This window comes from Akanthomyces muscarius, chromosome 5 (assembly GCF_028009165.1).
Source record: "Akanthomyces muscarius strain Ve6 chromosome 5, whole genome shotgun sequence".
NCBI lineage: Eukaryota > Fungi > Ascomycota > Sordariomycetes > Hypocreales > Cordycipitaceae > Akanthomyces > Akanthomyces muscarius.
The window spans coordinates 2638876-2649643 of record NC_079245.1 but is presented as its reverse complement, the minus strand read 5'-3'; the positions used below and the strand labels follow the sequence as shown (position 1 = coordinate 2649643).

Below are 10768 nucleotides of genomic sequence, written 5' to 3'. Positions count from 1 at the left end.
ACGCCACTGCATGTGAAGCCGAGACGCCGCCCAGCGACCAGCGAGCAATCTGATCCGTACCACATGGCGCTCTCGACACACGCCGATGGGCTGATGTTTTACCAGTACCAGTATTTTCGGCCGTCTTGACAGCCAGCCTGCTTCAGTCATGCGCAACAGAATCCTCCGACAATCGCACACCCATTCGGAATGCGTGGCTGGCGCCCGTGCTGGCTGGCAGTCCTTTATCAACATCTCTGACGAACGAGGGATGGGCAATCTGTAAACTATAAAATTGGCATCCCCCCCAAACAAGCACATCTTGTGGATGCACGTGTGGCTGCGGCCGGCCGAGGTCTGGCAACCCAATCTGCATCCTGCACTAACGGTAACAAGCAACTCTGATGGTGTGCGCTAGCTTATTAGGGTCCAGCCACAGGAACAAACACGCATCATTGTCATTGCCTGGAGCCGATGAGCAACAGCAGAGTCAGTAGCTGAGCTGTGCATATGCATGTGCAATAGCGAATTGTTTTTTATGATTGCGGCCGCCAGCGTACTGGTACAGACTGCCCAACTGCACCCCAGCTAGCATGTGGACACGTCGAGGCTCGCTGGATCGGGGGAAACAATTTTCATGACAAGTTCTTCAGGCCTACCAGTAGACGTGAAATAGGACCCTTTCAATTGGCAGAAATGCCATTTCATTTTCCAAGTAAAAAGGCGGGCGAACGGGCGGGCGGTCACTCTCCCCCGTTCCAGCAGGTGTTGGCTCCCCTCCCGGGCCTCCACAGGCGGAGAGGCCACCCCGGTCCTCCCTGGGGGGCTTTCTCACCCCACGTCCTGGCCACTGCAAATTTTCTGTTGGGAAATTTGTTGAGCCAAGAATAGCGAGCACCGCCAAAAAAAAAAGGCCGCCAGAAGGAAGAAAAAAAGGGACAAGCCCTTTTTTTTTTTTTTTTTTTTTTTTCAGGACCGCTCGAGTGGAGCCCCTGGTGGGGACACTGACCGGGACGAGGGACCCCACTGCCGCCCGCTCGCGAGCACAAACCGTTCATCAATGGGCATCTGGTATGCTGGAGCATGGGTGTGGCATTGACAGGTTGAAGGGTCTCGAGTCTTGAGAGATGCGCAATAGTCAACACCAGCTTGACGGCTCTCACATCCTCTGGGGAAAAGCCCGCATGGCTCTCTTTCTTCAGGCTAGCGTCCCCGGTCCGTCTGATGCGTACATGTGCTCGCTCCCAAGGTCCATCTCGGCCTGGCTGCCGATCTCGACGTCCTCTCGACACACGCTAGGCACGTGCGCGACTTGCAAGATGCTGCCCGACTTCATGTCGTTTCAGATAATTTTTCGGGCAATTCATCTGCTCAAGCAATATTTGAAGCACATGGCAAGTTGTAATTTTTCTTCCTCAAGACCGGCTTTGCTGACGGCCTCTGCCGCGACTAAGCTCTTCTATCTCATGTGATGTCTGTGGTGCAGGGTCGCGCCTTGTTAGACAAGACGATGGACGGACAGCACATGGAATGAGGCGAATAGAGGGTGTTGGAAGCAATAGCTTGGTGCATATCCTTCAAACTACTCAAACTAGGCCCTGAATTATTATTCCCCTGCACTTCTCTGCTAGTATGACCAGTGGCTGTCCACCAACATCACCGTCTACCACTTCACCTCTTCCAGCACCCCATCCTCGTACTGCCAAAATGTGCCAGCCTCAAACTCTCCCGCCTCCGCCTCCAGCAATCGCGCCACCATCTCTGCGCCCTCTTCCGGCTTCTTTCTGCCTTTGAACCCGTTGAACGCCGTGTTGCAGTGTCCGGGGCTCACCGCCCAGTACCCGACCCTGGCCTCGCCGTCTCCTCGGCTGTCCTCTTCCAGCTGTAGATGCAGCGTGAGCATGTTGAGCGCGGCCTTGCTCACGCAGTAGCTCACCACAGCGGCCGGCGGGAGCTGCATCCGTCGCTGTCAGTATCTCTTCCTCTGCCCTCGAAGAATTGTGAAAAGGAAACGCGGCGCGGCTGGTGCCTCGACTCTGGAGCTGGCTCACCTGCTTGGCGGCCGTCATGCCGATGCTGCCTCGGGCGCTCGAGACCATGACCACGCGTGGACTAGTTGCCTTTCGGAGGAGCGGTAGAAACGCGCGCGTCACGACTTCGTTGGACGTGACGCCGTTGTTGTACACCTCGTTGGCGGCGCGGCGGATGTCTTCGAATTTTTCCGACTCTGGCCGCGTAACTCGAGCCGCGTTATTGACAAGATCTATGCTGCATCAGATTTTCTGCACTCTTTCTCCTTCTTTCTCTCTCCCTCTCTCTGTCTATCGAATGGAAAACTGACAGTCGAGCTTGCCGTATTTCTGGCTTACAACTGCCACAGCCTCCTGGATAGCGTTGTCGTCCTCAATGTCCATCCTGACCACGTCGAGATCGGCCTTCATTCCCTCACCGCGTAGCTCATCAACCGCCCTTTTTCCTGCTGCAACGTCGCGGCAGCCGATAATGATGGTAGGTGATGCCAGGCGAGCGGCCAGGAGCTTGACAATGGCGTAACCGATGCCTCTGTTGCCGCCGGTGACCAGAGTGACAATCATGATAGATGCTGGATTCAACGAAAATAAAGCTTGCGCGAATTATACTTGCTCTTTTTTCTAAAACTCAATTCATTTCTTCAGCTCACGAGTCGGCCGCTTTATACTCCTGGCTCCGGAGTTTACACTCCGGAAATATAAGCCCGCACTATAGCGTAAACCCGGCTTACACCACCAACACCACCACCCACGGCGAAATCGATCATCTCTCCAATCATTGGCCCTCAAAATGGCCCAAAGCTCCCTTTCATTCCCGTAGCTACTCTTATCAGTCCGTATGAAGTCATTGCCCAGGGCCCGCGTCATCACACATCATGAGTTACCCAACTCGGCAAGTGGAGCCATCTCATCGGAGGATGATCCGGAATAAAGACAAATCTCCAACTCCAAACTCCGTACTCTCGCCATGGTTCTGTCCAATATCCATTCATTTCAATTCACAATGCGAGCTATGCTACTACGTGAGTTCAAAACTAAGTCAAGAATATACAAACTACCACGGCACCATGGCCCCGACCTCCTCCACAACCTTGCCCAGCCTCTGCGGCATCAGCTCCACCCACAGATTCACCCTCCCCTGGTCAACCGCCGCCCACGCCTCGCGTGCCGCACGCTGCAGCGTCGCCGGCTCCCAGTCCGTCAACGGCATCTTGACGGTCCACATCTTTCCGGGCGGGAAAACGACGTCCAGCGGGCACAGGTCCGGCGCGTCCGCGCAGCCCCGGTGCCGTCGCAGCCGTCGCGCGTCCTTCCACGCCTCGGCGGCCTTGTCAATCGCGTTGCCCCCTGCGGCGTGCGGATCATAGTCCTCCTCCCATGCCACCAGCACTTCCTCCGCCTCGGCTTCGTCAGCGGTGGTCTCGCCCACGGGCCAGCTCTGCACATGCTGCTCGAGGACGACGTCGCGGTACGCGGCCGGCGTCATGAGGCCGAGCGACTTGGCGCCCGTCTGCTCGTCGTAAAACACGAGCTCGCTACGATATCCCTGTCCAACGGCTGCCCAGGCGTGCACGCGGCGAATGTCCCGGTCCCAATCCGACGGCGAGTGCTCCTTTTGCTGCTGCTCCTCTGTCTGCATCTGGCACGAGGGGCAGGCGTACTTTTCGCCCGGGCGCGGGAGCAGCCGCATTCTGCCGTCCAGGCCAAATCCAAAGTGCAGCTCCCCGCTAAACCGCACGCGCTTCCAGTCCTCAGCGTCGGGTAGGGCCTCGAGCTTGGCCTTGGCATATTCCAGCCGAGCCGCCTTGTGTCGGGGATTCACCCACGTGTCCTCGCAGCGCAGACAGCGCCGATACAGCAGCGTGCCCATGGCGCGCCGCATCGTTCGCGCATTGTACGTTGCTTGCAGTCCAAACGCCCTACCCTGACGCATCATGCTCTCCCACGTCGGCCCGTCAATGTTGACAAAGGCCCTTGCTGCCGTCGTTCGCTCATCCTCTCCACCTTCTTCCGTCGTCATGATGCCACTGTCCTGAGACGCTTCCCGCCAGGCCCTCTCCAGCAGTGTCTCGTCAAGCTCGGTCCCGAGATCGTTCCACAGCAGATACTCGAGGAACCGGAGCACCGCCTTGGAAATCTTGGCCGGGCGGCCCCGGGATTCAACCCAGTCGGGCTCCTGCGCACGCGTCGTCGCGGCGGTAATGGCCGAGTAGCCCTGGGCTCGCGACAGACCGAAATGACGAAAGACGGCCGTCTTGTTCATCGCAAGACCCGTGGCTCGCATGTACGACAGTGCGCCTCGGACCATGGCCTTTTGTGGCGTGTCGCCGTGCGTGTACCCAGAGTTGGGCATGGCTAGTGTCGTCGGCGTAGGTGTGTAAGTCGCAAAGGGAAGCGGACGGTGCGCAGTCGGCTTACACGCCTAATGTATCACGCCCACGCTTTTTGGGTTCGGCGAGTTTATTTCGCAGTCTGTAGCACCCGATCTCGGGGGGAAGGAGATAAGTTGGAGCGAATCACCCCGTTCGGCCCCCCGTCATACAAAGGTTCTCTCGGAGCGCGCCCGCAGCTGCAGCTCTTGTCACACCCACGTGACGAATCACGCTGCGGCAGGATGCTTTGAGAAAGTCATCATGTTAGCACAAGCTCAATAGAAATTCTGAGATGCGAGAAGAAAATGCTAGGTTATACCAGGGTCCGTCTGCATCACTTGAATGTCGTTCTCCCACTCTCGCCCAGGTTCGCAGCTAAAGTTTTCTAGCCTTGGGCAAAACAGTTCCAAGTGCACGAGGACTTCTGGATTCAGCGTTTACGAGGGAGGCAAAGGTAGCGCCCAGCAGGTTGTTGGGGTACTCTCTCGACGATCGTAACTCGAAGCGGCATTGATGCTATAACCGAGAGGTGCATCGAGATAGTTTGAAAAGAGCAATATCTGGTAAACAAGAAGACGAGACTTATATAGTAGCAGTTCGGAGGATTTACCCTAGGACACAAAAATGCCAGTAGATGAGCGACATAGCTACCGGAAATCAGTGGCTGAGGGGCGCTGGAGCAATGGACAGTTGCATTGACGGAAAGATACAGCTACGGAGATCGAAGTGCCTCTGTACATCCTATACGAAGTCCTGGTGAGTTTGCCCGTTGCATCGAGTCGTTCACCCCAAGGTAATGAGCCGTACTAATCATCACGGCGGCTAATGGCAGCACATCGGTGTGTCCAGTCCAATCACTTCTCGACAAAGGGTTCGGTCAGCGAGAAGAACACGGCTGGGGATACGCGCTTACCGAAATCGCGCCTCAATTCCCGGTCTCTTGCATGGTTCGGGTAGAATTGGTGGTGAATGAGCGCAGTTGATTCAGCCATTACTTTTTCGCCTGTGTGCAGCTGCCGCAGCGACGAGAGCGCTGTGCGAGCTCATGGAATTTTGATCGAGGGCCGAGCAATGGTGTACTTTGTGTTTTTTTATTACCCGTTTTGCTCGATGAAGTATGGATGGTTCCAATGTCGCACGAACCAGTCTCTTTGTCGAACTGATTTTACCCCGCAAACCCCTCAGTCGGCGATGCTGCAAGCCTGTGACAGCTTTTCAATCTGATTATGAGTACGGATCACCACGGGAGAGACCCATGCAGGAAATTCTTCTCGTAAAAGCATCGACATGGCGCACAACATCAACAACGTCAATGCCAGCAATTCGAGGACAAATCGATTAGAAGGAATCACAGCTTCATGCCATGGAAGCGACCCCTGGAGGACTAACGAATTCGCTGCGCGGATGGAGTGGAGGAATAGTCCAAAAGCGGAGGACTTACAAATTCGCAGTGCGGACAGAGTGGAGGAGTCCGTTACGAAGCAACGGTATCGAGATGGGGGAGGGGTTGCGGTGACGTTTGTTCTTGAACCATTATCTATCTGATTCGGTGACTTCTTTGTACATCATTGTCCTTTGATAGCCTTTCTGGCTCCAGCGTTTGGCAGAGCACAATGATGGCCGATGGAGTCTCCAGGTTTGATAGTCATTCAAGAACAACATCACAAGACCGCTCTACAGCTTCAAGATACGACGGTTTCTTGTCCAGACAAAATGTTAATGCTTTCCGCAATGATTCATCTTCAGCAAAGGACAGGATAGCCACCATCATCTTGAAGCTGAATGCCCGTTGGCCTCGGTCAGATCTCCCGCGCCCGTACTAGCTTCAAATAAGCTGCCTCGTAAGATCGCGATCGTGATTTGCTCGAAATAAAACAAACCGCAAGCAGTACTGTTCCCGTGATACCATGTCAAAGTACTTGGCATTCGAACCCATATCTCATATATTTGCATATATATGTATATATATACCACTACTATACAGTCCCGTCATGGCTCACCACAACTAATAAATCCACCCAAACAAATCCCCCAAAGTTAAAGTTCAAGAAGTGAAGAAAAGAAATGGCCAACCAGTAGTTGTGCTAGAAGAAGATTAATTGTTATCACGATATACCAGCGTCCCACGAGCCCGCAGAGGGACTCGGCTGAAATGTCTTGAATGCTGAGAGAGTATGTGTGTGTTGTGTGTTGTGTATATGTTATGAGACGATATGTGCTTTTCAATGGTTTCTGTGTACCAATCTTTGACTTTCAGCAGAAGCCAAAATCCGAGTCGAGCCCAAACCAGAAAAAAAAACGCCGTGGAGTATTCCAAAAATGATTTTCCCAAAAAATGTTCCGTTCTATCTTGCTGTTGCTTTTTGTGACATGGTGTTCATTCATATGTTGGCGTTTGCAAGTTTATCCCTTGCCTGCGTTGCGGACAGCCTGGATAAACTTGTCCTCGGCACCAATCTCGCCCACCGCACGCGGCGCGGTGCTGTTGGTCGAGGCCTTGGACATGACGGCCCAGACTTCATCCGGCGTCTTGCTGCCGAGCAGGGCCATCTCGCGCTCGAGCAAAATAGCCACGGCGGCGCGGACGAGCAGCGAATCGCCTTCAAAGACGTACACGTCCCAGAGGCGGGCGGCCTCGTCAATCGCAAGCAGGCTGGTAAAGATGCTCGAGAAAATGTCACTCAGATATAGCTCCGGTATGAGGTCCGGGACGGCGGTGGTGAGGTGGTCGTGCAGCGTGGGCGACTTGTGGCTGAGAGTGCGCAGGACGAGGTTGTAGGCAGACACCTGGGCGGTAGCGTCAGATGTCTGAAAGGATAGCGGCAGTGGTCGGTTGAGGATGTTCGCGAGGGCGACAAAGGCGCTCCCGGCGTCGGGCAAATTAAGCAGCAAAAGCGCAGCGATAGTCTGCACAGGTTAGTAGGGCGAAGCAAACTGGGTTGGGGTGTACATACGTTACAACCAGGCACATAGCCGATATCGACGCGGTACATGGAGTACGCAGAGAGCACGTCGACAAGAGCCATGTGAAGGGGACCTCCGGCCTGAAAGATGCGAAGCTCGGTCCAGGTGCTCTCTGAAGCCGCTTTGCGGATATCTTCGAACCACTTGGCCTTTTCCTCGTCACCCTCTTCCGCCTTGTCCTCCTTGATGCGCTGCTCCACGTCGTGAGCGCGACCGAGGGCGGCCTGGAAAGAGGCGGCCGACAGCCCAAGTTCGTTGCCGATAGCCTTGGACCAGACAGCTCCTCGGCTGCGAGGGGCAATTCCGCGCCACCACATGTCGCGAGTCCGACGCTCACGAATAGCATCGTTCCAGCGCGGGATGATGTCTTCTTCCCAGAGGTGCATCAGAGTCTCGGCGTTGTTGTCACGATGTGTCGTCCTGGCTCTTCTGGCGGCTTCACGGCGCTCGTCGGCCCTGACGCTAGCTGCCATCATTTTCTGGTACTGCTTGACATGGCGACGCTCCTCGGCCGGGTCTTTGGGCGGAAGCCAGGAAGGTCGCGTTCGGCTAAGAACGGCCTCCTTTTCCTTGGAGATGGGCAGCGGGTCAACCATGTTGTCGGTCCGGCGCAGGGGAGGCAGTTCAGGCGTAGAGGACTTGCCGCGCTCCTTGCGGTCGTATGCATAATCTTGCGTTTGAGACGAGGCCCATGTGTTGGGACGAACGGTAGAGGGACGACGCGACTCGACTTCTTCGACTTCGTCGGCATGCTCCTCGAGCTTCTCCGTAAGAGCTCGGGCTTCGGCATTGAGCTCGGCATGAGCCAGATTCCAGCTGTGGGCGCGCGTCTTCATGGGACTCGTTGGACGCTTCTCTGCGTCTGATTTCCAGGTAGGGGATCGCAGCGAGCCCTGTGCTTGGGCCACGGCAGGCGTGCCATTGCCGATGCTACGGACTCGGTCCTTTGTCGTTCTCTCGGGAGAGGTGCTGGTAGAGGGCGCTCTGCTAGGGGGGCGTTCATGCTGCGGGCGAGGGGAGATGGGGACATTGTCCAGGACAAGACCGTCGGGGATGTCGTCGCCCTCGTCCTCGTCACACTCGCGCTCGAGGTCGGAGATGGACTTGCGATCGTTATTGGCCTGCCAGCTGCCTCGGCGTGAGCGAGGAGGGTAGATTGTGTCGCGGGCTGGGCTCGACAGGCCCGGGCTGATGCTGCGCTGGCGATGGGCCTGGGGCAACGAGGTGGTAGAATAGCCTTTCTTCAGCGTAATGGGACGGGGGTCGGCTGTTAGGGCGGCCGTGCTGGTGTTGCGCGGGTTGGAGGAATATACATTATTTCGAAGATTAGGGAATGAGCGTCTTGGTGCAGGCGCCCTTCGATTACCGGCGGCGAGGGTGCGTCCGGCCGGGGATGGGATGTTGATGCTTGTTGGCGGCGATGTGATGCGACGGGTGAGGATCTGCGTCGAGGCCTTTGGAGTGGTGCCGTGCTCGTCGTCGAGGCCAATGTCCTCAAAGTGGCCAATGTCGGCGAGGACACTGCCGTCGTCGCTGGTGAGGGAGTGAAAGGACGACGACTTGGAGCTTTTGGAGGTTGTCATGCCTGGGGGAGAGCCAGGACTTTGCAGCATGGTGCCGACCGCGTAGGTGGAGCTCATGGCCACATTTCAGGCTGTAAAAGACGTATTATATATGATGAATTGGTGGTGAGACCCGGGAGAAGAGAAATAGACGTTTCGAGAAGCACAGGATCGATGATGAGACGTAGGACCGGCGTGCGAAGCGTGGCGTGTGAGGGCGGACAGCGAGCGGGAGCTGACAGCGTCCGAGGGGTCGAGTCGAGTGCAAGACAGGGGCAAGCGGCGCGAGCGAGTGACAACCGCGGTGGATGGACCAGGGACGTGGAAAAAATGCGGCGAGTAGACGGGATAAAGAGAGTGGGATCCAGTCGATTGGCGATGTGATGAAAACGAAGTGAACGGGTAAGAAAATAACGACAGGTGAAGCAAAAGAGAGGACGTGTGAACGGACCAGGGGAGAGGGCGGCGAGAGTTTTCGATGACGGGGTGTGTTCACGTTGGTTAGCATGGGCGCCGGCTCTGATAGCGTGCGGCGGAGCAGGGAAGAGAGAGGAAGCCGGCTGTGGTAGGCAGGCAGACAGAACAGACAACAGGGCACAGGGGGTCGGTCAGTGGTCTTGCCTCCGCGTGTTGATTGCTTGCCAGGCGCTGGGTACTGCTGCAGCTGGTCCCCCTCGTGCCCTGTCGCCACTGTAGCCCTGCCGAGCTGTAGTGTGATTCCACCCAGTTCAGGCACCGTGCCAGTAATCGAGCGAAGCAAGGCTTGCCGTAAGAGAAAAAAAACATCACAGGTACCGCCACAGCGCCCCAAGCAGCGACAGGTACCTCAGCTTCAGCGGCGGGGTCAGCACGCGCCTCGCTGGAGCCCGCTGGAGCCCACAGAATGTTCTCCCCCAGAGAGGTTTAGCACATCGCGCCCGGGCCAGTCCTCCAGTCCTCCAGTCCTCCATGGCGCGGGAATCAAAATAGCAAGCAGCATGCCAGTACCAGTTGGCCAAGGACAAACTGTCTCGACATAACAATAGATCGCGTGTCTCTGTTTATTCCCCCCTCTTCTCTTCTCTCCCGCCTTTTTTTCTCTGTCTCTTTTTCCTCGCTGCGCTCGCGGCCCTCGCTTCGCTCGATATCTATGCTGCACCTACCGGTACCTGCGCTGCAACCGGTGTAAGCAGCCCCCTGCCGCCCCCCCTCCTCCTCTAAATATAATTAGCGCTCCAGTTTATTAGGGGGGGCCACTCAACGTGCACCAAATCTGTTAGTGCGTCCAAGATTGCAACCTTTGTAGCCAACTGAGAACGACTCAGTACTAGGGACGGATAGACGGCGCTGCCTTGCTACCAGTAGACTTGCAACCGAATGTCTCCCAGGAGTACCAGTCTCAGTCTCTGCACCGCGATCCGACGCTAGACAACCCGCTGGCGCCAGCCTCATGCCGCTAGCAAGATGCTGGTGGTGGCATGCCATTGGCTTCGAGTCCTTGGCTACTCCCAACTCGCTCCATCTCTACTCCGTCCTGGTAGGATTCTCCTTCGCGCCCACTGATTAAATATAGTTTGTCAAGAAAATTCTCCTTTTCCCTCCCAAAGGGGCCGGCGCTACAGAACAAGTGGCGCCCGTGCAAGCCACCCCAGCCTGTTCCTCTCCTATCGAACCATGGATGGTGACATTGTTCATCGACGCACCGCTCTATCCGGCGCCGGAAGGTTCCCAAACCGTCAGCTTCTGCTGTGCGTGTTTCCTGATTTGAATACAAATCATGAGTTATTCAATGTACCCTCATTATGCCAGCACTTCTAAGCCAACGATGCCTTGTTTGTCTTCCCCCTTGTCGGCGTATCCTCCCCATGGAATTGCCTTCTGC

General features: G+C 56.1%; 4 protein-coding genes across 4 annotated transcripts; 1 reads left to right on the top strand and 3 right to left on the bottom strand.

Annotated features, from left to right (window-relative positions):
- Positions 1-1106: 1106 nt before the first annotated feature.
- LMH87_010183 (uncharacterized protein) lies at positions 1107-1451 on the top strand (the record flags this gene model as incomplete). The annotated part of the gene is made up of 2 exons (XM_056197305.1): positions 1107-1373; positions 1434-1451. 2 exons carry the CDS (start codon positions 1107-1109, stop codon positions 1449-1451), a joined length of 285 nt encoding a protein of 94 aa, XP_056054367.1.
- Positions 1452-1642: 191 nt separating this feature from the next.
- LMH87_010182 (uncharacterized protein) lies at positions 1643-2573 on the bottom strand (the record flags this gene model as incomplete). Its single annotated transcript, XM_056197303.1, has 3 exons — positions 1643-1933; positions 2031-2242; positions 2321-2573. 3 exons carry the CDS (start codon positions 2571-2573, stop codon positions 1643-1645), a joined length of 756 nt encoding a protein of 251 aa, XP_056054366.1.
- Positions 2574-3063: 490 nt separating this feature from the next.
- Positions 3064-4362, bottom strand: LMH87_010181 (uncharacterized protein; the record flags this gene model as incomplete). Its single annotated transcript, XM_056197302.1, has 1 exon — positions 3064-4362. The coding sequence occupies one exon, from the start codon at positions 4360-4362 to the stop codon at positions 3064-3066; it is 1299 nt and encodes a 432-aa protein (XP_056054365.1).
- Positions 4363-6784: 2422 nt separating this feature from the next.
- LMH87_010180 (uncharacterized protein) lies at positions 6785-8985 on the bottom strand (the record flags this gene model as incomplete). Its single annotated transcript, XM_056197301.1, has 2 exons — positions 6785-7288; positions 7336-8985. The coding sequence occupies 2 exons, from the start codon at positions 8983-8985 to the stop codon at positions 6785-6787; spliced, it is 2154 nt and encodes a 717-aa protein (XP_056054364.1).
- Between the last annotated feature and the right edge of the window lie 1783 nt (positions 8986-10768).